We start from the raw sequence: 21,970 nt of genomic DNA, 5'->3' as shown, positions 1-21,970 counted from the left end.
GGGAGAGTCGCTTTCGCCGGGCTATATATTACTCGGGTCCGCGCCTTTGCGCCTAGAAACTGGATGCACGATGTCGCCCTGCGTGTGCGCCACGCCCCCTCCCGCCCGCCGCCCCCGCCTGCGCACCGCCCACGCCGTCCCGCCCAGCAGCGCGAGCCCGCCGAGGAACGCCCCGACCGCGATCCCCGCCACCACCCCGCCCGACAGACCGTCGCCCGCCGCCTGTGACTGTGACTGCGACTGCGACTGCGGCTGCGACTCTGCGTCGGGGCCGTCTGCGGCCGGTGCCCCCGTCGGCGTCTGGGACGTGGACGCCGCTGTCGCCGTCGAGTTCGTGCCTGCTGTCGTCACCGTCGTCCTCTTCGTGCTCGCTGTCGCCGCTGACATCGTCCCACCCGATCCCGTCGTTTTTGCTGTCGCTTTCGTTGTCGTGCCCGTCGTCCGCGCCGTCGCCGCCGGCCTCGTCCCCGTGATGTTGAAGTAATGCGACCTCATGCCTCGCCCTGCCGTCGTCTCCCCGGCCTTGGACAGCTCGAGGTAGTACACCGGGCTAAGGCCCGGGTATTGGTGCGCGGGCAACCCGCCGTAGCCCACGGTCCACACGAGGCTCTTGGCCTTTGCGTTTGCTTTCCCCCCCCAAATAGAACACTCGTCAGTCCTCCCGAAACCATGGCAGAAGAGGGGAAAAAAAAAGAAAACCAGAAAGCTCACCAACAATAGTCGCGCATGCCGGCCGCGCGTCGTCATCCCCACCCGGCTTCCCCTGACACAGCGCCAGGTCCGCCGACTCGAGGGTCGTCTCCCACTGCAGGTCGACGCTGTCGCCGACGGCGTAGACCGGGTTGTCTCGGTAGTCCCCCGTCGGGCCGGGGCCCGGCGGGTGGCGGAAGCTGTCCTCGGCGCGGGCGCCCGCCGGGAGGCGGGGGAGGAGGCCGCCCAGCAGGAGGACGGCTGCGAGGAGGTGCATCGTCGTCTGGTGTAGGGAGGGGGGTCCTACTGGCAGGGTGAGGGAAGGTGGGACGGCATGGTGTTGAACTACCTTTATCCCAAGCGCTCGTCGGCTGTCATGCGTGCTTTGCTTTGCTTTGCTTTGCTTTGCTTTGCTTTGCCGCGTGCCTTGTTCACCTACCTAGCTTTGTCCTCGCGTCGCAAAACCAACTCGGTTTGTGTGTTGGGCTCTGTGCCGTGCGTCGTCCATGGGTGGAAGAGAGAGGTTTTCTCATCTTGAGAAAGAAAAAGGGTTCCCCAGGCCAATATCGCCCTTACTCTCTCTCTCTCTCTCTCTCTCTATCTCCCTCTCCCCCCCTTGGCTCCTGCGAGTAAACAAGATCGGAAAGGTCGAAGCCACACCAACCACCGTATCCTGCGACGCCGTGCTAAGCTAAGCTATTCCTGTTGTTGGCGCCACCGAGCCATGCGCAGCGATGCGCCGAGCACCGCCCGACCGCCTTTGCCAGCGCGGCCGAGATAGGATAACAGATGGGAGATCGGTTCTTCTTCTCCTATTTTTCTTCGATTCTCTCTCGGGGGGTTTCTTTGAAGGTGAAACGAGAATGGCATCCAGGAGGTGCTGCACCCGTGTGTCGTGGCTGCGCCACCAACACCCCGTGGCGACCACAACCAACCAGGCCCATCACATCACGCCTTGAACATTGAAATGAACCAATCCAACCCTCCCCCCGTAGAATAGTCTGACTAGATAAAGGTCGATATGATTCAGTTACTGTCGTGGTAGTTAGTGACAAGCAGATATCCCCATCGCGAGACTATCATGGCACTTCGGCCACTTGCATCTGCAGGTGGGGTACGTGCTGGTATGTACTCTTGATACTTGCCCACCTACCAAAAACACCTTACTTCAAGGTACCTAAGCTAACCTATGCAGCCACTTGAAGCTTCGCGGTACCGCCCACCTGGTACGCGGGCGCTCGGCACCGGCAGGGGAAGGGGGGAAATGCACAACATCCGGCGCTGTGTTGCAATCCCCCACTGTTTTCATCTCTTTTACTCCTTTTTATTATTTATACGGATACTTTCCTTATGATGCTGCCTCTATTTCCTTCGCCTCGTTTGTCGGATATCCTTTTTTCCCCCTCCCTGCCTAACCTTGTCCCCCATTCGTACCGTCATCGTCGTTGCGCTGGAGCTCATGACTAATAAACATAAGGCCGGGGCCCCGATAGGCGCACCAAGAGATGTGACATCTTGGGTCCAGCAGGCTTAACGGATCCAACATAGCGTACCCGGACACGATGATACCTATCCAAGAACATCCGGCCACTTTAGGTAGATATCTATACACATTTACTATATGGCACACGAGTGGTGGGTGGCATGTCGGGGGCTCCAGGCCATCCCGGCGCACGTGCATTGCCCGGGCCCCCGCGGCTGTTCCGCCACCGATCCGCCCATCCCCCCCTATCCCCCCCGCCTGAAACGGCACCGCTCCCTCTCGTGGGTATCGCGGTACCACTTGGTCGTCAGCACCTTTGCACAGGGCCCGTTCCTGCACTGGTACCCTTGCCGCCTCTCCCTCGTGAATGCGCACCCCTCGCGGAGGTGCTTGTTGCGGTTGCTGACGCTCGAGAACGTCTTGGCGCATCGCGGCGTGAAGCACGGCAGCCTCTCACCGCGCTGTTGCTGCCGGTGGTGCTGATCGCGCGAGGACGCCGACGTTGCGCCGGCATTCTCTGTGCTGCTGCAGGCGAGAGTTCAGCCAATGCTCTCCCGGAGGCGGCGGGGTAACGGGCACGTTGTACGTGCGTGCAAGGTTTCGGGCCATCCATCGGCTTACCTGATGCTGGATAACGACTCGTTGCGGCGCACGCCCAGCGTGTTGAGGGACGATAAGCTGCTCGACGGGGTGATGCATGCGTCTAACCCGTACGCCGGCGATTGCGGGGTGAACGACGGCATCGCGACGTTGGCGTCATCGTCAGGAGGACGGACCGAGACGCCGTACATCGCGAGGTAGGCTGCGAGGAGGGCGCAGCACCGGTCGTATACCCCAGGCGTCGATGCAAAGGTATCAAGCACGGGTTTCCCCGGCGTAGAGTGTAGATCTGGCCGAGGATCAGCTATGGACTGTATCAAGATATGAGCAGACTTGCACATACGCAAAATCAGCGCCAGCACGACGTAAAACGCTACCGAAACGAGCAGCAGCATCGTCGTGGGCATCACGTCATCCCAGCCTCCGGCCTCTGCCAGCGATGGCCCCGTCTGTTCCGAAGCCATGTCCTCGAATTGCTCCATGTGCAGAAACTCGGCCCATACAAGGTCGTCCCGCTGGGCCGGCGGACCCCCATAGGAGCTTTGACACGGCTGTGAGCGGCCAGGGATCGCCTGAGCCTGGCTGATCCCCGGGCTAGTTTCCTGGTCCTCGAACGCTCTCTGGCAGGCTGCAAGACTACTCCCGGGGCTGAACATTCGCGATGGCGCGGTTTCCTTGCTTTTCTCAAGTCTTGTCAGGCTCTGGACCAAGTCTTGAAAGTGAGAGACGTTGACGGGATCCGGCTCCGAAGCCGCCGCGGTTGATGGAGCATAAGCCCACATCCGGAGTGCTACATCGTCAAAAAGGTACTGGGACGAGGCTGGCAGGACCGAGCGCCAGCGGTCGAGGTCGTTGATGAACCTGTGTTAGTGTCAGACTCGTGAACGTGGCCGGGGCCGAGAACGTGTTCGCCTTGTGGCGTCCTCGTCTGCCCGGGGGACCTGTCTAGACTTACTGCGGAGATATTGTCTCGTCATGTGTAAAGAGGGCTAGATAGATGGCGTTGGCCACAACGAGGGAGTCGACAACCTCCGGCAGGGTCGAAGGCGGGCTGTCTTGCATCAAACCACGGAACACCTTTAGGCCACGACCCCAAACACCGTCTGCGAAGGCGAATCTGCTGGCGACATCTCGTATCTCGATGTGTTCCGAGCAGATGCAGACGTCGCGAAGCTGGGAACACAGCGCACGCATGTGCAAGACTAGAGCTTGGCCCAAGACCCGACGCCGATGCCGCCAAGGTTTGCGCCGAACAGGCTCCTTGGGCATCTCGGCTGCTCGGTCTCGTTCCTGACGATTCGTACCTTGGATGCCAGCCGACGGGCCTGGCCTATCGCTATCGAGCGGATGCTGGTGGCCCGCGAAGCGAACGGCAATCTCCGTGCCCGGGGGCGCCAAAGGCACTTCTCCGGCTCCCACTTGAAGGCTGAGTTCCGAGAAGGACTCGAATGGATTGTCTGGCACTGGAGTTCCAGACACGCCCATGACTCCGAAAGAAAACAGGATTTGCATCATGTCGTTGTCTCCGTCCGAGACCGCCATGGCAACTGCTTCCTTCATCCCGTCCGCAAAGATGTTTTTGGAAAGAATCACCCGGACAATACGGGGTTGCCGCCAATAGACGGCAGCAGAAAGAGGCGTGAGGACAACGTGGTCTGCGCTGCCTTCCGTCAAGTCACTGTGGTGAACGCCAATGAAGGACGTCCCCTGTTGGAGGAGACTGTCCACTTGCTGGACGTGGCCGAGGCGGATGGCGACGTGGAGCGGATCATGTGTGATGTCGCGGAGGAACGACGCAGGCTGGACCGAAGACCTGTCCCTCGTTCGGGAAGCAAGGTCGAGGACGTAACGGTAGATATCTAGCCGACCCCGGTCGAGGAGTTGGAGGAGCAGGTCAGTGTTCATCTCCCACTCAACCTCGCCAGAGCGAACGATGGGCTCGCAGAGGTTGTACAGGGCAGTCATGTCTCCGACGAGAGCAAGCTCTGTAAACTTGGAAGCCAGGGCTTCGAGATAGGCGTCGTCCATCACGTCGGGGAGAAGACCGAGGGAGAAACAGGCGTCCAGGCCGTCGAGGCCAGCATCGAGACTCCGTTGGTGCATGTCGTGCAACTGGGCAAGGGACAGGTGGCCGTTGGACCGGTACGTCTCGGTGCCGATACCTGCATACAGAGCCCTATCGAGGAGGAGATCGCCGACGAGCAGCCGCAGCTCGACCGTGGCGGGGTGCGATGGCGAAATGGTCTCAAGGTGCTGTAGGTGGGACTTGAGCTTCGTGTAGTTGGAGAGAATGGAGAGGAAGTCAAAGGGAGAGGGCATGGCAATGGCGAGCGTCTGTAACAGGGTCAAGCTCCAATTCTCGATCCCGATCGTCTTGGAGGAGCGACATTTGGAAACGGCGAATGCCGGTAGAGGACCAGGCGATGATGAGTGAAGGGGCAGATAGACGCCCGAGCCAGGCGAAACGGCTTGGAAAACATCGCCGCTGTGGTTGAGGAGTGTATTAGCCAACCAAATTACTGAGGCGCGCGCCCCAACACGAGCCTTTTGCTGTCAAGAAGACAATATCGGTGGGTTTTCATGATTATATAGTTCTCACATTGAACATTCGGGTAAGAATGACTGAAGGAACGGTCAGCGTACCTCTCAAACACTTCAGTGTAGGTGAAGCAGGGTGCATCGTCTAGGAAGTCGTGGCTGGCAGACGCGGCACTTGCGCAAAAACTCGAGTTGGGCCACGATAGGGCGGCTGAGTGGGACTTGAGGTTCTCGTCAATGTCGGCGAGGCGTAGGTTGAGGCCGAGGGATGACAAGGCGGCCATCTCGGCGGTTCACGGGCATTGCCGGGGGGGGGGGAGCAGGGGGATTCGACGGCCGGGATGGGTCTCACGCCAAATCAATGGGTGATAGAGAGGGAGAAGCGAAACATTTGAGACTAACGAGAGAACTTAAGAGAACCCGAGAACTGTAAAGCCGGGAAGATTGAAGTTGGTGAAGGAATATCGATAGCTGGAGGCTGCCATGCGGGCATCAGTGAGGCTGACAGGCAACGACCGGTGTGCTTGGACGTATGGTGTGGGTCCTGAATTTAGGAATCGGCAGCAGGTCACGCGGGGGAACGCCGGACTCGATGCGGTTGGACAGGGTTGGGGTAGTCGATATGCGACGGTATGCGCGACGGGCAACGTGATGGCGTGCAGGAATGCTGCAGCTACGAAGGGCGGCCGACAATTTGCGGAGCGGGAGACGTTGTTTTTTCCATTCGGGATGCGTGGTTTGTGGGTGATGGTGGTGATGGTGGTGACGACGACGTCGACGTCGACCTGGGGGGTCTAGGACATCTCGACATGGTTCATACCGATTTTAGGAACCCCTGCGCATATGTAAGAACAGCCGTCGTGTGGTATACGGTAGGACTCGGTCACGGGACTTACACTGAAGACAGATAGAGACCCGGCACTTGGTAGGAATAGAAGAACATTGAACGGCCCGGAATACGAGAGTGAAAAAGTAGGTAAGAAAGATGGAGAGAGAGGTATGTGATGGCGAGTTCACGAGAAGGACCTACCTACCTACCTTTCAACTCCGTACCTACCTAGTTAGTGAGATGAGAGTGACAGAACGATGGCATCGCCAAAGTGGATGAGGTAAGCACTGTGTTCTTACCGGTTCATCTTGACGTAGTACACTGTGCCCCACTTTACTGATCCCCGGTCGCTTCCATTGGTCAACCCCGGTTAATTGAAAAGTCCCCCACGACGCGACTGGACGCGTCTCCCCGTCGCCAACACCCGTCTGTAGAGACGTACAATTTGCATCAACGTCCACCACGCACACGCACTCCCAACCCGCCGACACAGGCACATCGCGAAAGATATACACACACACACACATACACGAAACGGCAGCATGTTACGGCACGACTACAACCGCATCGACCCCAAACGGCGCAATGTCGTCGACCACCGCAAGAAGCAGTTTGCCTCCCCGCTCTACAAGGAGGCCGAATACCCCCACCGCCTCAACTTCTACGCCGACGCGCCCACCGCAGACATCACCCTTGAGCAGTTTGAGCAGTGGGCCATTGACCGGCTTCGGAGTAAGTCGACGAAGCCTCACTCACCCTCCCCCCCCCCGTGTCTGCCGTCTTGCCCTCCCACTCGTTACTGACGCGTTGTGCCAGTCCTCGCCGAGCTGGAAGCCTGCGCGTTCCGCAACAAGTCCCCGCAAGAGGTCGCAAACCACATGAAGCCCCTCCTCGACAAGTATCTCCCCCTGGAGTCCAATACCTCCCATTCACCGAAGCTCTTTGCCCAGCGACAAAAAGACCACTACAGCCACTTCATCCTGCGCCTGGCCTTTGCCCGGACCGAGGACCTCCGCCGCCGCTTCACCCGCGTCGAGACCATGCTCTTCCGCCTGCGGCTCAACAGCGACGACCACAACGAACGATCCGCCTTTATCAGCAGCCTCGACCTCGACTGGTGGGAAGCCGTGACGGATGAAGAGAAGCGCGAATATGCCCCCGAGCTGGCCGCCATGTCGCGCGGCTGGGGAAAGACAGCTTCGACCGAGGACGACACATGGTTCAAGGTCGACTGGGACCGCGTCCCCGAACTGGTCGAGCAGCGCAGGGTGTTTTTGAAGGCGGGCAAGGCCTTTGTCCCGGGGAGAGAACAGACCAGCATGGTCATTGGCGAATTCGTCTCGCGGCTCGAGAGGCAACTAGAGGTAGGACCAGACCCCTTCCGTCGTCGTTGCCGAGAGGCAGGCAGGCAATGCACAACCACTGACAGACCGGCCTCCAGCTCACGGCGCGTGCCCTTCCCCGGCTCGACGAGGACGACCGTCTCACCCCGATCCTCGACCACCTCTCCAAGAACTTCATCACCCCCGACAGCTCCTACAGCTCCAACACGGCCGCGCCGCCGGGCGCCGAGATCACGGCCCGTAACATCGACAACCTCGCCCAGCACTTCCCCGCCTGCATGTCGCACCTCCACCGCTCACTGCGTCGCGACGCCCACCTGAAGCACTTTGGCCGCCTGCAGTACACCCTCTTCCTCAAGGGCATCGGCTTGAACCTCGAGGAGTGCCTCGTCTTCTGGAGGCAAGCGTTCCGCAACATCACCGACGACACCTTCAACAAGGAATATCGCTACAACGTGCGCCACACCTACGGCGACGTCGGAGGCGACTCGAACCGGCGCGGCGGCGGCTACAGCCCCTTCAGCTGTCAGAAGATCCTGACGGAGCACCCGCCCGGCCCCGGCGAGGCCCACGGCTGCCCTTACCGCCACTTCAACCTCGAGAACCTGACGACCCTGGTCCAGAGCATGGGGGTCAGCGACCGAGCCACGCTGCACGGGGTCAAGGAGGACAAGGATAACCAAAAGTTCCACATGGCCTGCAATCGGTATGTCCCCAGGCTCCGTTGTGTCCAGGACGGCCAACCAGCCAGCCAGCCCTATCCCGCAGCCGGCCATTTCTGGGGGCTTGTACTCAGACTGACTGACATTTCTCCAGCGTGTTTGAGCACCTCCACAAGCAGGAACTTAAAAGGGCAAAGGACGAGGGCGTTTTCACGTCAGCGCAGCTCGAGACCATTGTCCACCCCAACGAATACTTCAAGCGCAGTTACCTCCTCAAGAATCTTGGTAAGGGGACGGACGTCAAAATGGAGGAGTGAGCCGGGTAGGACCTTACCCGTCATCCAAGAGTGGTGGTTGAAGCAACAGCAGCGACAGCCGCATCCACGGTCGTGAGAGTGTGGTTGAAACGTGACAAGTTAGACTTGGCTCCGGCATAAGATCTAGGGCAACCGGCCACAAAAGCCAAGCTTTTTTTTTTTTTAGCTCGGAGGCTGTATCAGTAAGCTCGGTGAGGGACCGAGGGAAAGGCGGACAAGAGAGGGCCGCCTGACTAATGATGCTTGGCTTGGTGAAAGGGACGGTGTTCCACCGCGGTCTGGACCCGCTGCTAGGGGGGGGGATGGAAGAGGACAAGACGGCTGGATAGAAAGAGGCGTTGGATAACGGGAAGCATATGTCTCTCACAGAGGCATCAATTACCCTCTGGGAGCGAAAACTGTTTGATGACACGGACGATTGGAGAGATATACTGGCGTTGTGAGTTTGCTTTTTTCTTCTTCTTTTTTTCTATTCTACTGTATCTTTCCGGGTTGGACGGGATGCGTACGACGGGCATTCTTGGAATTGTTTTTCCCTCTCTGGGCGGAGAGGATTCCGAAGCGATGTTGTGCGTGCCTGTGTGTGTGTGTGTGTGTGTGTGTGTGCTTAGTGTTCGTTTCTCATCGAAAGGCATCCCAGTACAGGATACCCCCTTCGTCTGGTTTACTTCTGCCAAAGTATCACCAGCATTTCCACGTGTGGCCCCCCTTATCTTGACCGAGTGTGTATGTGTGTGTGTGTGTGTTTGTGTATGTCTTGTGTTTCGGAAAGCGGGAACTTTTTGCGCCAAGATGCCGAGGCCGAAGTATCCCGCCCGTCCTCCGTGTCCGTCTGATTTGTCCTGCCTCTCTCTCTCTCCCCATCTTCGCACGGAAGCCCGGGAAAATGTGGAAGGCCGCCGAGGCTCCGTCGGCACCGTCGGTACAACGCGCGAAAGGAAAGGATGTGTGGGCTGACAGGAAGAAAGGATGGAAAACAAATCGTCAGAACTTTTGAGAGAGGGAAAAGGGGAAATCGAATTACCCGGTCTCCGGTCTCCGGGGCATCCGCGACAGTTGTTTTGCCTGCCCGCCCCTCTCTTCTTCCTCGGGTTTCCCGGCGTCTGTTGTTATTTATTTTTTGTTTTGTCATCCTGTGATGCGATGCGGCCTCCCGGTTCTCCGCCCCCCCCCTCGGGATGGGTAACTCGGGATGAAGAGACTCAGAGTCCGGCATGTGATGTGTCACGACGGGGGCTCGGGGTTTCACGATCGGGGACTTGGAGCGGGCTCAACCGTGATGCTTATTGACGAAGATCTGGCCATCTCGCCCTGGAGGAGGGGGGACTTCGGCATCGGTTGCCTGTCGTTTTCATGGCTTACTACTAGAAGGACTTTCTGTTACCCCTGTGACTGCCCTCTGCGCCTCGTTTCTGATCTTCAGACGGAGAAAACAAGACGAGACCGGTCTGGGCCTCGGAGGGGTGTGTTATTTGATGGCAGGGAGAGGGAGCCCAGACCCCTCGGCAGCCCGTGTGGTGTTGGGTTCTCCTGGGAGAAGGCCCAGGGACGAGTCTGATCGGGATATAGGCTTTATTCCGTTCGTGGTGCTTTCTGGCTGGGTAAGGGGTAAGGGCAGAGGATATACCTAAGGAGGTGGGGGGCGTGTGAGTCTTGTGTGATTGACTGTTTGTTGATGTGCGAGAAACAGCAAGGGGAGGGGGGGAGGATCACGAGAAAGGGCGGGAGGTTGAGTCCGAGACATGGCGGTTATCTTCTGCCTAAATCTCATCCGTGTCATCAAGACGGGCGACAGACACAGCCGTTTCCGATGCCCAGAGGCGTCTGTGACCACGGTGTGGTTTTCACTTCATTTTTCTTTTTGACAGGAATAAGAGACGCGTGATCACTTTTCGCACCACCACCACCCCCCTCCCGCTCCCGCTCCCGCTCCCCTGCTCGCTGGGACCTTTTCTTTTTCTCGCACTTTCGTCCCATCTCCCGTCAATGCCCTCACTTACAAGAGAAGCATCCCTTTCGATGAGCGGTTGAAGATGAGATGCGGCGGTGAAGGGTGGACTGGGGGGGTGATGGGCGATGGAACCGAAATCGCGCCGGCTTGCGCGTGCCGTTGACTTGCCGATGCGGCCGTGGGCTCCGGACCAGAGAAGAGGGGGAGGGGAGGGCACATAGAGAAGAAAGAGATGCCCACGCGGCGTAGGTCGAGTAAGTCGTTGGCCGTCTCACGATCCGGCCCATTATCACGTTCAAGGTCCAGGTCCAGGCCCTCCTGCGTGTCAGGAACAAACATGCCAGAAGCACCGCACGCATTCTCGGCGAGGCGGCAGGGACCCGACCAAGACCCTCGCTACCGAGGGAAGAAGAAAAAGAAAAAAGTAAAATAAAACAAAAGTCGATGGAATCTGCTCGAAATGTGCCTGTGCACTAATACGATGCCCACCAGCATGCATGCATGTGACGTGCGTGCATAGGTATACCTATATGTGGGCATGTTCGTGCGTGTCTGCGATTCGGACATGTAAGTTGATCAGAGTCGATCATGGGTAGATAGTTCACTTGGCTTCCCGCAACCCCAGGAACGGACGCTGTAGAACAACCTTATTGCGAACGCAGCTGGCGTCGACCGGTCTAGACCTTGTGCCCTGGTTTTTGAGCCCCTGGTGATCGATGGACAGGTCTAGACCCTTCTCCCCATGCCTGCTCGTCTTCTTCCTCTGGTGGTCTCGTGCCAGGAGTCAAGGATTGGAATCTGGAAACAGAAAACAGGAGGAGGAGGGGGGATGAGCTGCCCCGGCCTCCCGGCCTTCTGCCTATTCACACCCGAGTTATGCCACCGGCTGTGCCTATCGTCAAGCGAGGAAGCCCTGCTGCAGAGTTGTGTGAGGAGAGGGCGCGAGCGAGCCTTACAAAACATGAGCAACACGGTGAGTGAGTCTCGCGAGGGTGACTCTGGCGGCGCGCACGCAATAGGTCTCTCAAAGTGTTTCTCATCCCGTAGGATCGTCCGGAGGGCCGGGGAGAGGGTGTCAACGTGTCGACGGACGAAACTCAGCAGCTCGCGATCCTTGGAGTCCCTGTCGCTACCGCAGTCGACCATCCAGAGTCCCCTGCACCGATTGGGGGGGGGGGGGGGGGGGGGGAGTGAAGAGTTGTACCGGATAGGATTTGGCTCTGGTCGAGGTCAAGCATGCATTCATGATTATGTCCTCCTTGCAACTGTCATCGCACTCCCCCCCCCGTCGTGGACCTTGGTCTAGAACCTGATGGTGTACCCCTAGAAGGCATTTACGAAACATTGCAAACCCGGGGGCGCGCTCGTGTATCTCATCTACTGCATGGCGGTGTATGCAATAACCCACGACACGCCTCCATCCCCCCCCCATCTCCCCACCCGCTGGCTGATCTTGGCGTTTTTGTGGTCCTCCTCCGTTTTAACCCAAGCTCCTGTTTTTTTTCAGTTGGCGGAAAACAAGATCGGGGAGGGGTGTGAGTGTGAGTGAGTATGCATTTGTGCTGCACAAGGACAAGAAACCTGGCCAGCAGTGGAGGGAGACAGGAAACGGAAGAGCGTAACGGTTGGTTCGGGCTGATGTACAATGAGGTCAGTATCCGCGTCTGCATCTGCTTTGGTTTGGTACAGACTCACCTCACCCGGTGACCCGTCAACAACCCGCCCCCTCCTCTACGGTCACTCGGGTCTGGCCTGATCTACTACTAGAGTACATAGGGCTCTTGAGTCAAGCTTGTCCTGTTTCCGAAGGATTTGCACTGCGCTAGGGGACGACGTACGCTAAGTCGGCTGCGTTGTGGTTTTGGACGAAGGCCCTACAATCCTCAACATGTCTGAAAACCAAGGATCTAACAAGAACATCAGGGTCTCTCCCCCCCCCCCCCCCCCCCTCCGTGAGACCCTGCCACCGAACGACGATAGGGGTTCTGTTTTTTTTCTTCTTCTGCTGCCCAGCCTGGTATGCGAATACGTAGCGAGAGACGGTTCCTTTCTGAGTAAACACCTGTCTCGACGAGATGCACACTCCCACCCCGCCCCCAAAGCTATATCCTGTGCTCGAGACCCCTTGCGACGGCCCAGAAAGCCAAGGCATGCTTATTTTCTGCGGGCGCCCGCAATCAACAGTGACAGCCCGCTGATGGACCCCCTCAGACCAAGCAAGGCACGAGGTGTTTTGAAAACGGTAGGGCAGCGAAGAGCCGCGGCGCTGCGGCAGCTCAGCGCCATTGATGTCGTCTTCGCGTCTGTTGCAAGCCCGATGACGCCAGATCGGACCCTGGGTGACGAAATGCCGTGCTTTAGTGCGAGGTGTGTGTCTTTGAGCGAACCACACTCTTCCTACTGCAGGCCGAGAGTCTTTTAGGTGGTTCCTGTCCTGGATTGCCTGTCGAAACAGCATGGTTGACAGGTCGAGGCGCAACACAACGAGACAGGGATGAATGGACGGGAGAGGCAGAAACAGTCGGGGATAACGGCATATCCTGCTGTGCTCATGACAGCGAGCGCACGTCACATCACTGAAACCGTGTCTAAGACGTGCCGGGCCACACATACTATTTACATCCACACACACACACACACACACACACACACAAACGAGCAAAGGATACAGCAGGAGTGGGCAAGGCAGAGAGAACCGTCGGAGCTTTTTTGAGTCCTGCCCCGTTGGGCGGCTTCGCAGCAAGCAAGGTTTGCTTAGCCTTGGGGTGCGGCGCAAAGATCAGTTTGCAAAACTCTCCTATGCGAGTGCGCAGGCAGGGAATGGGAGGACATTCTTCGGAGCACAGGACTTGTCACGATCCCGACCGGTTTGGTTTGGTTTGTCCTTCCGGCGGAAGATGCACACCTGCACGCCAAGACGTGAAGCTATTCGCAACGCGACTCGCGCAGTCTTGGCTTTCCCTTCCACTGCCACTTCGTCCGTCGTCGCCGTCCGGTCTCCCTTGCGAGAGAGAGAAGGAGAATATAAAAAATAATTATTAAATTATTATTATTATTATTATTTAAAAAAAAGGCACCGCCTGCATTCTTATCGCGGTCGACGAGGCCCCCCCTGGGTTGCCGTGCCGGTAATTAGGTGATTCCAAACATCGACATGAGGCCCGGCTTGGAAAGCAGCATGATGCCGAACACGAGCAACGCCTCTTGCGCGCAAGGTTTGTCATCGCCCACAGGAACCGTCCGTCTCTTGCGCCACGGATCGGTTACCGTACTCGGCAACCCAGTCAGCGCCCGTCAAACCCACGAGCTTCCACAGACGGGTGGGGGAACACCAACATCAGACTAGACCGGTCTAGACCGTCAGGCTCTCGAGCTCCTTTCGGTAGCGTTTCGTTTTACGGATGCAGATACCGCACTTTGAGCCCCTCTCCCCCGCCCGGTTCTGTCCTCGAAACGCTAGGCAGAACGGGGATATTGTTGACATTGACAGGTGGGCGGCAGAACCACACTCTAATTACGTAGAAGCATTAGATCAAGGCCCTGGGGGGGGGGTAAAGGGAGGGGCAGGCAGACGAAACCAAGGCAGGCAAAGATTATAACTGGCGGAAGAGATTGACGCAGGAAGGGCGGGAAAAGAAGATGGGGAAAAAAAAGCGAGGTTGAGGCCCCTCAGGGATCGATCTGGCCCACCGCGAATCTGACTGACATCATCTTGCGTGAAGATGTCTCCGCCGACCGCACCTAGAACTCCTTGATGGGGGGGGCCGCGTAAACTTTTCGTTGGTTACAACACCTCGTCGCATCCGCTGTCACTGTCACGGCCAGCCTGGTTGACTGATGGAGCCGTGGACACCTTCGTCCCAGCGTGGAAATCAGGACCGAGCCTGGGGACAGAGTCCGAAATGCACAGCGGATCTTTGGTAAAACCACGAATTCAAGTGGCATGGCCCGCAATCCCATGAGCCGAGGCGTGGGATATGATGGCTTGACAGCTTGGTTTTTTGCCCATCACGGCGCATCAGCCACGCGGAAGACGGAGCCGTCGGCCGAGGGGGGTTTGAGAGATGGAGGGAACCGCATCCTCTTGGCCGGGACGGCTGCCGCCAGTGATGTACATGACGGCGCCGCGAACCGGCGGCCGTGACTCGTGCGAGACGGGGTGTAAGTCTCCACCGGATGAGCGATATACCACTATGCGAGGGGAGTTGCGCGGAGCATGTGGGAACGGTACTTGTATTCCGCGATGGATACAGACGTACAGATACGGATAGCATATCTGTATATAGGCGCGTGCGTGCGTGTGTGCGCCAATCTATGGTTAAAGGAAGCCGGCAAGTGGGTATCCGGCGAGGTTCCGAATAGCATCACCGGCCAAGGCAGAGGACGCCGTGGTCCACCTCCCCACGAATTGCCGGATTCGCCACCAACGCCAATCTTTTCATTTCCTCTTTCGTCCCGGGACCCGTCCCGCTTCCTTGGTCGAACCCCTTGAGCTTGTCTCGTTACCCTTGGGTCCTGGAAAGTTTCAACGTCAAACACTATGATGCACCCACCTGTAATCTCAACGGGAGATCAGAACGGAAGAAGAAAAAAGAACAGAGAAAAAAGTAGAGAAGATCCACAGTCGAAATGACGACATGTCGGTTTTCAAATCTCGCAGGACTGGGTACATGGTGCGATGGCTGGGTATGGCACGCAGACATGTACACACACACACATACACATACACACACCCCTCAACGTCAAAGACGCCAGGTGTCGAGCCTCGGTGGATGCCGCGCCGCTCCGATACAGCTCCGGGGAAAGGGGCCCGGGTGTTGGAAACTCTCGCGAACGCCTACTATCTCTTTAGGCTGTCGAGCCGGTCTAGGCCATTGGGGAAGCATCCATCTATCGGCGGCGTTGAAGCGGCACTGACGACGGTCTTGCTGCTCTTTTCGAAGGGAGGGGGGGATCCGCTTACCAAAAAGATACCGTGTAAGAGATAAATCTGCAAAGGCGAAGGAAACGGAACGACGTTATCGAGAGTATCTGTAACGAGTACGACCGTGTTTTCGACGTCGGACTTTTGCGGAGGATGGAATGAATCAGTTACAGGACCGTTTCCCCGACGGTGTATGGAGCATCGATCAACGTCCCATGGCGCCGTGTTCTCGATAATTGCATCTTCCATATCGACCGACCCCATCCTTTCGTCTTGTACGGTGGTGTGGTGCTTCTGGCCGTCGGGGCCGGAAACGGTACGGTGGCCCAAGCTCCGTCACCGGCTGCCCCCCCCCCCCGTATCGTGACGGCGCCGCCAGGCCTACAGAGGGGTGTGAGGGCAGCGCCGGAGGGGGGAGTACGGCACGGGAACATGCGGGGGGGGGATGCTGGCCATGTCGCCAGGCTTGGCCTGGGTAGTTGGAGTTGGAGTCAGAACGAGATGGGTTGAGCCTGGAACGGTGAACTGCGTGAACGGGTGAGCAAGTTACGGATACTGACTGACACTGACAGACTGGGCTGTCAGACGCGCTGAGAAACATGATCTGACTGACATCTGCATCCCCTCGCCATGTATGGATGACGGCCAGGAGCTCACGTTCGCCTTTGGTGCCTTGATCGCTGTTGCTCCTGCTGCTGCTGCTGCTGCATGCGGAACAAAGGGACGAAAATCACTAGTTGAGGCGAAGCAGCTAGACAGTTCTCATTGCCCCTCTCCGGAATAGCATGTCTCGATAGCCTCTGGGGTGACCGGTCCCCCCCCTTCCATTCCCCGAAGAAGCCACGATGCAGTACGACATCCGCAAGACCCGGATATTCAAACAGGTCTGGGGTTCGAATTCATCATTCATTGGTGAACAGCCAGGCACGTCGGCGACGTTGACGAGAGAGCGAATGGACACACACACACATACCAGACAGCCCCTCGTCCCAGTCTCGTATGGTTTCGCAAAGTCACATGGGGGAGGTATCGGAAAAAGCCAAAACGCCCACCGCCCGCCCAGCGACGCCTCAAGAGCTCGTTCCTCCCGCCAGTCGTCCCTTAGCGGCGGCAGCCCTGCGTCCATCTGCGTGTCTTGGGAAATGCGAGGCCCCCTGATAGGTTAGGGCGGCCGCACGAGTCACCGGTGCTCCCGAGGTGGGGAGGACGAGATGAACCGGACTGCCCTGTCCATCTGTCCAACACCACTTTGGCCAATTCTTGCACAAAATTGACCGGTTTGGGACGGGAGAGAGTGCACACTACTACTACAACATCTTACATGGCACATATTAGTCCGACTTAGCCGCGAGAGCCCATCACCAAACTCGACATAACCTGTCTCTTGCTAGGTATGCCAATCATACACGCCGTAGTATACGTATGCGCTACATAACAGGTACTAGCGCGCGCACAAAATCCCGCGTACAAACTCTCCCCCCCTGTATCGGCGACATTGGGGATTGCCCTCTTATCGCCGATGTTGTTGCAAACGTTATTTCTTGGAAGTCTTGTCTTGTCAGGACGCCAAGGGCGACGTAAGTCGTCACTCCGCTAAAGCTCTTGGCGGATCACCCAAAGACGGGATGGGGTTGGAGGATAGGGTTGGAGGATATAGGGTCAGTATCAGAGGGTAGACAACGGAGAAGAGAGTGAGGCTCCGGTTCCTCGGGAGCGTGATGCAAACGCGCAATTGCAGCTCGTCCAACATAGTAGCATCACAAAAACATCAACCAATTTTAGCAACTCTACGGAGCATCTACATGGTGCTATGTGACCCTTCTACTCCAACAAGCCTTCCCGAGCTCTGCCCCCCTTCTGCTTCTTTCTCGTCAAACTCCCATTGGGCGCACCCCCCGGAGCCCCGGCAAACAAGGACCCCGACCATAACGGACCGAAGCCAGTCGTTAGGAACGTCGATCTGTCGCCCCATCAATCCCAAACAGGTACCCAGAGGCAGCGTGTTACCTTTTCCTGAGCTTCTTTCTCCAGAATATAAGAAGTGCGAGTCAAGAAGCTCCACGTACCTTATAGATTGCGCCGCGAGGGCACCCTGCCGGGACAAGGGGGGAGGGCATGGATGGTTACATCCACGCATTCCTGCTGAGATGGAGCAGCTCAGCCAAGGCGGTGCTCCCCCTCCACCTCTCAAGGTTTGCACATCCAGGCACGGCTCGACGAGGCGGACATGCTCCACGCTGATTGATCTCTGCCCAATCTCCTACAGATTACCACGGTTTACACTGGGTAACTGGAGTAATCAGTCTCTTTTGTCATTTCAGCTGTTTTCTGTCATTTCAGCTCTTCGTGTCGTTACCATGGGCGGAGGGAACCCCAGCCTGCCAGATGTCGTTGGCCTCTTTTCTGCATCCATACATGCATACATACATGGATAGATACACACAAAACAGGCCATGCCCTGAGAAAAGAAAAGGAAAGAAAAAGGCGTCCAGTGGGCGTATGGCCTGTTGGGTTTTCGTGGGTCACTATGGGCTTCATGGGGTTTGCTTATACTTGGGCTGACCTATGAGTCGGCGTTTTATGGCATTATGGCCTTTTTTTTGCTCTGACACGCCTCGCTCAGCCCTTCCCGCGCCATGTGAGGGGGAAGAAGGCTTCGCCGTCGTGGTCGTCGATCGACTCGTCGGCAGCGGCTATGCGCGACGACGGTGACCCAGGCTTATCTCGACGAGATATATCCGTAGGTGTACGAAGTATACCTAGGTATGTTGATGTTCGGGCGATGAAACACGACCGACCATGTAACCTCTCCAACTCGCCAATTGCCCGACTGTCTCTCCATCTCCGCCTCCTCTTTTTTTTAGTTTTTTTTTTTTTTTAGCTTTCTTTGCCACCGTATCTCTCAATGCCCCCATCGCTTCCGTCCACGACCCCTACTCCATGTCAAGCTGAAGCCTCCCCTTCAACCCAAAACCCGCTGGGGTTGCCTGCGAAGCAACAGAGTAGGTAGTAACCTTTGTGAGAAGGCGGGCCACCGATCAGGACAGCGTGGTTCCCCACGGCGGCTGCAACCAAGACCCCTTCTCTCGGTACTATAGACGAGCATGCATGCATGTGCTTGATGAAGTCTTCCCGCGAGCCCACCTCCCTCTCTAACGTCGGAGCTCGCCATGAGGCGGGAAGAGGTGATGGGCACCGGGTGTTCTTTTCCCATCTCAATGCCCTCATTTCCCGGGGACGAAGAACTTGGCTTTTACCAGTCGACGATCCCGTCCTCCCTTTGACAGCGTCCAACAATGCCGGCCGGAAGTAGCAACAACCGGGACGACGGCGGAAGATGCCCGGCGCATATGTGTGTGTGTGTGTCCCAATGTCGGAGCCGACGGTGATCATAACGAAAAACGACCCCCTCGCGGCTGCGGCCCAAAATCTTGGCTCTCTCAGCTCCGTCGGTTCGCGGCAGCGCGCGGCTCTTGTCGTTTCCGAACCACGCACGCACCCGGCACTGCGCTGCACTCACACACGCGCCCCATAGACGACGACCCCCCCCCCCCCCCGGACGGTCACGGAGATGCGCGAGGAAGGGAGACCCTTTCGTCGATAGCTCGACAAGAGGGTGGTTTATTTTGTATGCTTCCAATCATCCCGGCCTCCCGGTAGGGGGACGTAGGGAAGTGTTGATTAGCAGCCGCATTTTTATTTATTCTTGTTTATTTATCTCTCTCTAACGAAAAGCATTCCCACCTTGCTGTCGATCTCTCTCCCCGGGCCATTTCTTTTTTCACAGCCACCAACCAGCACTACACGTCGATATTTTTGGTCCGCCGTGTTTTGTAAACTGGTCAAGGTCCATGGGGATACGGCGGGCTTCCCGTGTCGAGTCCGTATCGAAGATGATCGTCCTTGGACATGGGCAGGATACATATCCTCCCCTACTCGCCGCCATCCCAACGAGGCCCAGAGATGGGTGGGGAGGAGGGACCTGCAGGACAACGGCTGGTGTCCCAAACTTCTTGTTTTCCGTGCATAACAACTTAGCTGAACATGCAAGCCATACAGCACAATACGGTGCCACGCAACACGATGCATGCACTAAGCCACGTTTAGAAGGGAGATGGGCAAGAATGCAAAAGACGCCGTAGATAATTAGAAACAATACGGGGCGGTGGGGGAGAGAGAGAGAGAGACACACACACACACAGAGAGAGACCTGGCTTTTCCCATAGACGTGCCGGGCGCCGCTGTAACGTGACAACGCTGGGCGACGACGACCAACGACGAAAAGATGACGCCAGAACCCTGAATTGCATCGGTCCGAACCCCCTCCCCGGCCAAGACACGCCAGCATAGAAAGGGATTCGGGGGATCTGCGTCGTGCTGCCAACCAATGTACGCAGGCGTGGCTTGTGAAAGTCTCGGACCCTGAGACGACGGCTGAGGAATGCAACTCGGCCGACGCAGAAAAGAAACCAAAAAAAAGAAAGAAAAAAGGAAAGAGAGGAGAAACGACGGTGCGTGGCGTGCTGATTACTGGATCAATGGGGTCGGCGATCAGTGTTTCACGAGGGGCACATCACAACAGCTCTTCCTCATCTCGCCGATGGTACCGGACTGGACTCCGTCGAGGCCTCCCGGTTTCGCAAAGGGCTCAGCTGACTGACGGTGGGAAAAGAGAGAAAGAGAGAGAGAGAGAGAGAGAAAAGGTAAGAATGCTAGAGGGAGAGTAGTCCCCCGTTTGTAATTAATGGATAGCCAGCCAACCAGGCATCATCTTTGGGGAAGGGGTCCATAACGTGCTATTGGTTTGGTTGGGTTTTTATGTAAGAAAAAACACAATGAAAGAAGATTTTTTTTTCTCTCCCCTTCCTCATTTGCCCGAGTGTGTTTGGACATGGTTTGCCTAATTCCGCGGCATACCTGGGCTGGGGACTCAGACGCCACGGCGAGTTAAGTTTCGAGAGGTCATTTCTTGCGACGCACGAGGCTTGGCGGCTGGTCGGCGAGAGACCGGACAGAGAGAGAGAGAGAGAGAGAGAGAGAGAGAGAGAGTTTGATTGTCAAGTGTCAGCACCGGGTTCGTGTGGACGACTCCGACGACTCCGATGACTATGAAGTGAGGACATGGCACTATCCGTACTTTGAACGGAGTGAAAAAGAAAAAAGTGTCGTGGCACCCTGTGCAACCAATCACACCTGCAATGCTCATGTCGAGACACACCCCATACAAGGTAGCATCTGGTGAAGATGGGGAGTGTTGTCTTCACGTGTGTGTTTGATTGACACTTGACACTTGGGCCATTCGACTTATGCCCCAAGCGATAATTGGCACACAGTAGGTAGCCATGCGGTAAGGTAATGCAGTCCGTAGGTCATAACCCAACCTAAGTTTGCGTCGCTTTGGCAGCCTCAAACAGGAAGCTTTCTTACCCCTTTTTTTTTCTTTTTTTCTTTTCTTTCTCTTTTGTTATATCGAAACCCCGAGATAACCCCGCCGATGCTATACCTATTCCCCTAGTTGGCCGTGCCCAAGGGAGAGAGACAGGGAGAGCTGAAGAGTATGGGCAAAATGCCCTCACACACAGACACGCACGCACCCCACACACACCCCCCCGGGCACTTGGTTCCGCCAAGGAATGAAAGTGAGTGGACGTCGAGTGAAGAGACGGGCATATGAAATATGTAAATGAGAAAACATACCACGTCCTCCGCCCCGAATTCGAAAAGCGCTCATGCGCGTCGACGTCAGCGGCGGCAGCGACAACAATAACGACCATCCCCCCCCCCCCCCCCCCCGGGCCGACTGCGGAAGGGAGGGGAGCACACGCTAGGGAAATAAGGACGGTGCGGGGCGGGGTATCCACTTCCGGCCGGGCTGGCAAATGAGAGAGGGCCGGGCGGGCGGCAGAGACCTGTGGTGATTGGTCAGGAATCAGTTCCGTCCCCAGGGTCCTTCGCGTCCCCCCCCTCCCACCTCATCCTTCTCCGCCATCTCGGTTGGCGCGTAAAGAACGAACAAACTACGACTACTCCGTACGCTACTGCGCAACGCATCGTGCTGTTGTCGAATGACCGGACACTACGAACACTACGTAGGACCCCTACGAATCCCCCAATGACGTCCGTCTTGCGTTGCATCTCGGCCTGGCGTCGTGATTGGTGTCGAACCCGTTCGCTTCTGCAGGTCCGCAGGCCCCCCCTCCCTCTCTTCCCTTTCTCTCCGCTGTTTCCCATTTCCCACTTCCTGGTTTTATAATGTGCTGTCAGTGCCGTGTTCGTCCGCTCGTCCAATCGACCCTTTGGCGCGCCAGGCCCTCGGGAGGGGATCGGTCGCGCAGTGTGTTTGCATGTGTGAACAGAGACGAGATGTGTGGCCGGGGGGGGGGGGGAAACCACAGATGGAGATATGCACGATGATGTCTGGTCTCGATACTCTCGTTAGCGACGGAAAGGGCGCTAGCGTCGTAGCGTCAACGTCTTTTTTGTTCGCTGCCCGAGTACCGCAGCAAGACGAATAACATGACAGTTCGTTTACCGCCATGAATAGATGACCCAATGGCCGGGGGCAACGCGAAGAAAGAAAGACAGAGAGAGGGAGAGAGAGAGAGAGAGAGAGAGAGAGAGAGAGAGAGAGAG

At 57.2% G+C, this 21,970-nt stretch overlaps 3 protein-coding genes across 3 annotated transcripts; 1 reads left to right on the top strand and 2 right to left on the bottom strand.

Moving 5' to 3' along the window:
• Positions 1 to 652: 652 nt before the first annotated feature.
• Positions 653 to 967, bottom strand: GLRG_01197 (uncharacterized protein; the record flags this gene model as incomplete). The annotated part of the gene is made up of 1 exon (XM_008091882.1): positions 653 to 967. The coding sequence occupies one exon, from the start codon at positions 965 to 967 to the stop codon at positions 653 to 655; it is 315 nt and encodes a 104-aa protein (XP_008090073.1).
• A 1,134-nt stretch (positions 968 to 2,101) lies between these two features.
• GLRG_01196 (uncharacterized protein) lies at positions 2,102 to 5,595 on the bottom strand (the record flags this gene model as incomplete). The annotated part of the gene is made up of 7 exons (XM_008091881.1): positions 2,102 to 2,153; positions 2,549 to 2,698; positions 2,795 to 3,062; positions 3,117 to 3,634; positions 3,729 to 3,946; positions 4,028 to 5,258; positions 5,417 to 5,595. 7 exons carry the CDS (start codon positions 5,593 to 5,595, stop codon positions 2,102 to 2,104), a joined length of 2,616 nt encoding a protein of 871 aa, XP_008090072.1.
• Positions 5,596 to 6,682: 1,087 nt separating this feature from the next.
• On the top strand, positions 6,683 to 8,462 carry GLRG_01195 (eukaryotic and archaeal DNA primase; the record flags this gene model as incomplete). The annotated part of the gene is made up of 4 exons (XM_008091880.1): positions 6,683 to 6,872; positions 6,957 to 7,504; positions 7,582 to 8,189; positions 8,300 to 8,462. 4 exons carry the CDS (start codon positions 6,683 to 6,685, stop codon positions 8,460 to 8,462), a joined length of 1,509 nt encoding a protein of 502 aa, XP_008090071.1.
• Positions 8,463 to 21,970: the final 13,508 nt, after the last annotated feature.

This window comes from Colletotrichum graminicola (assembly GCF_000149035.1).
Source record: "Colletotrichum graminicola M1.001 genomic scaffold supercont1.3, whole genome shotgun sequence".
Lineage (NCBI taxonomy): Eukaryota > Fungi > Ascomycota > Sordariomycetes > Glomerellales > Glomerellaceae > Colletotrichum > Colletotrichum graminicola.
This window is presented reverse-complemented; position numbering and strand designations above follow the sequence as displayed.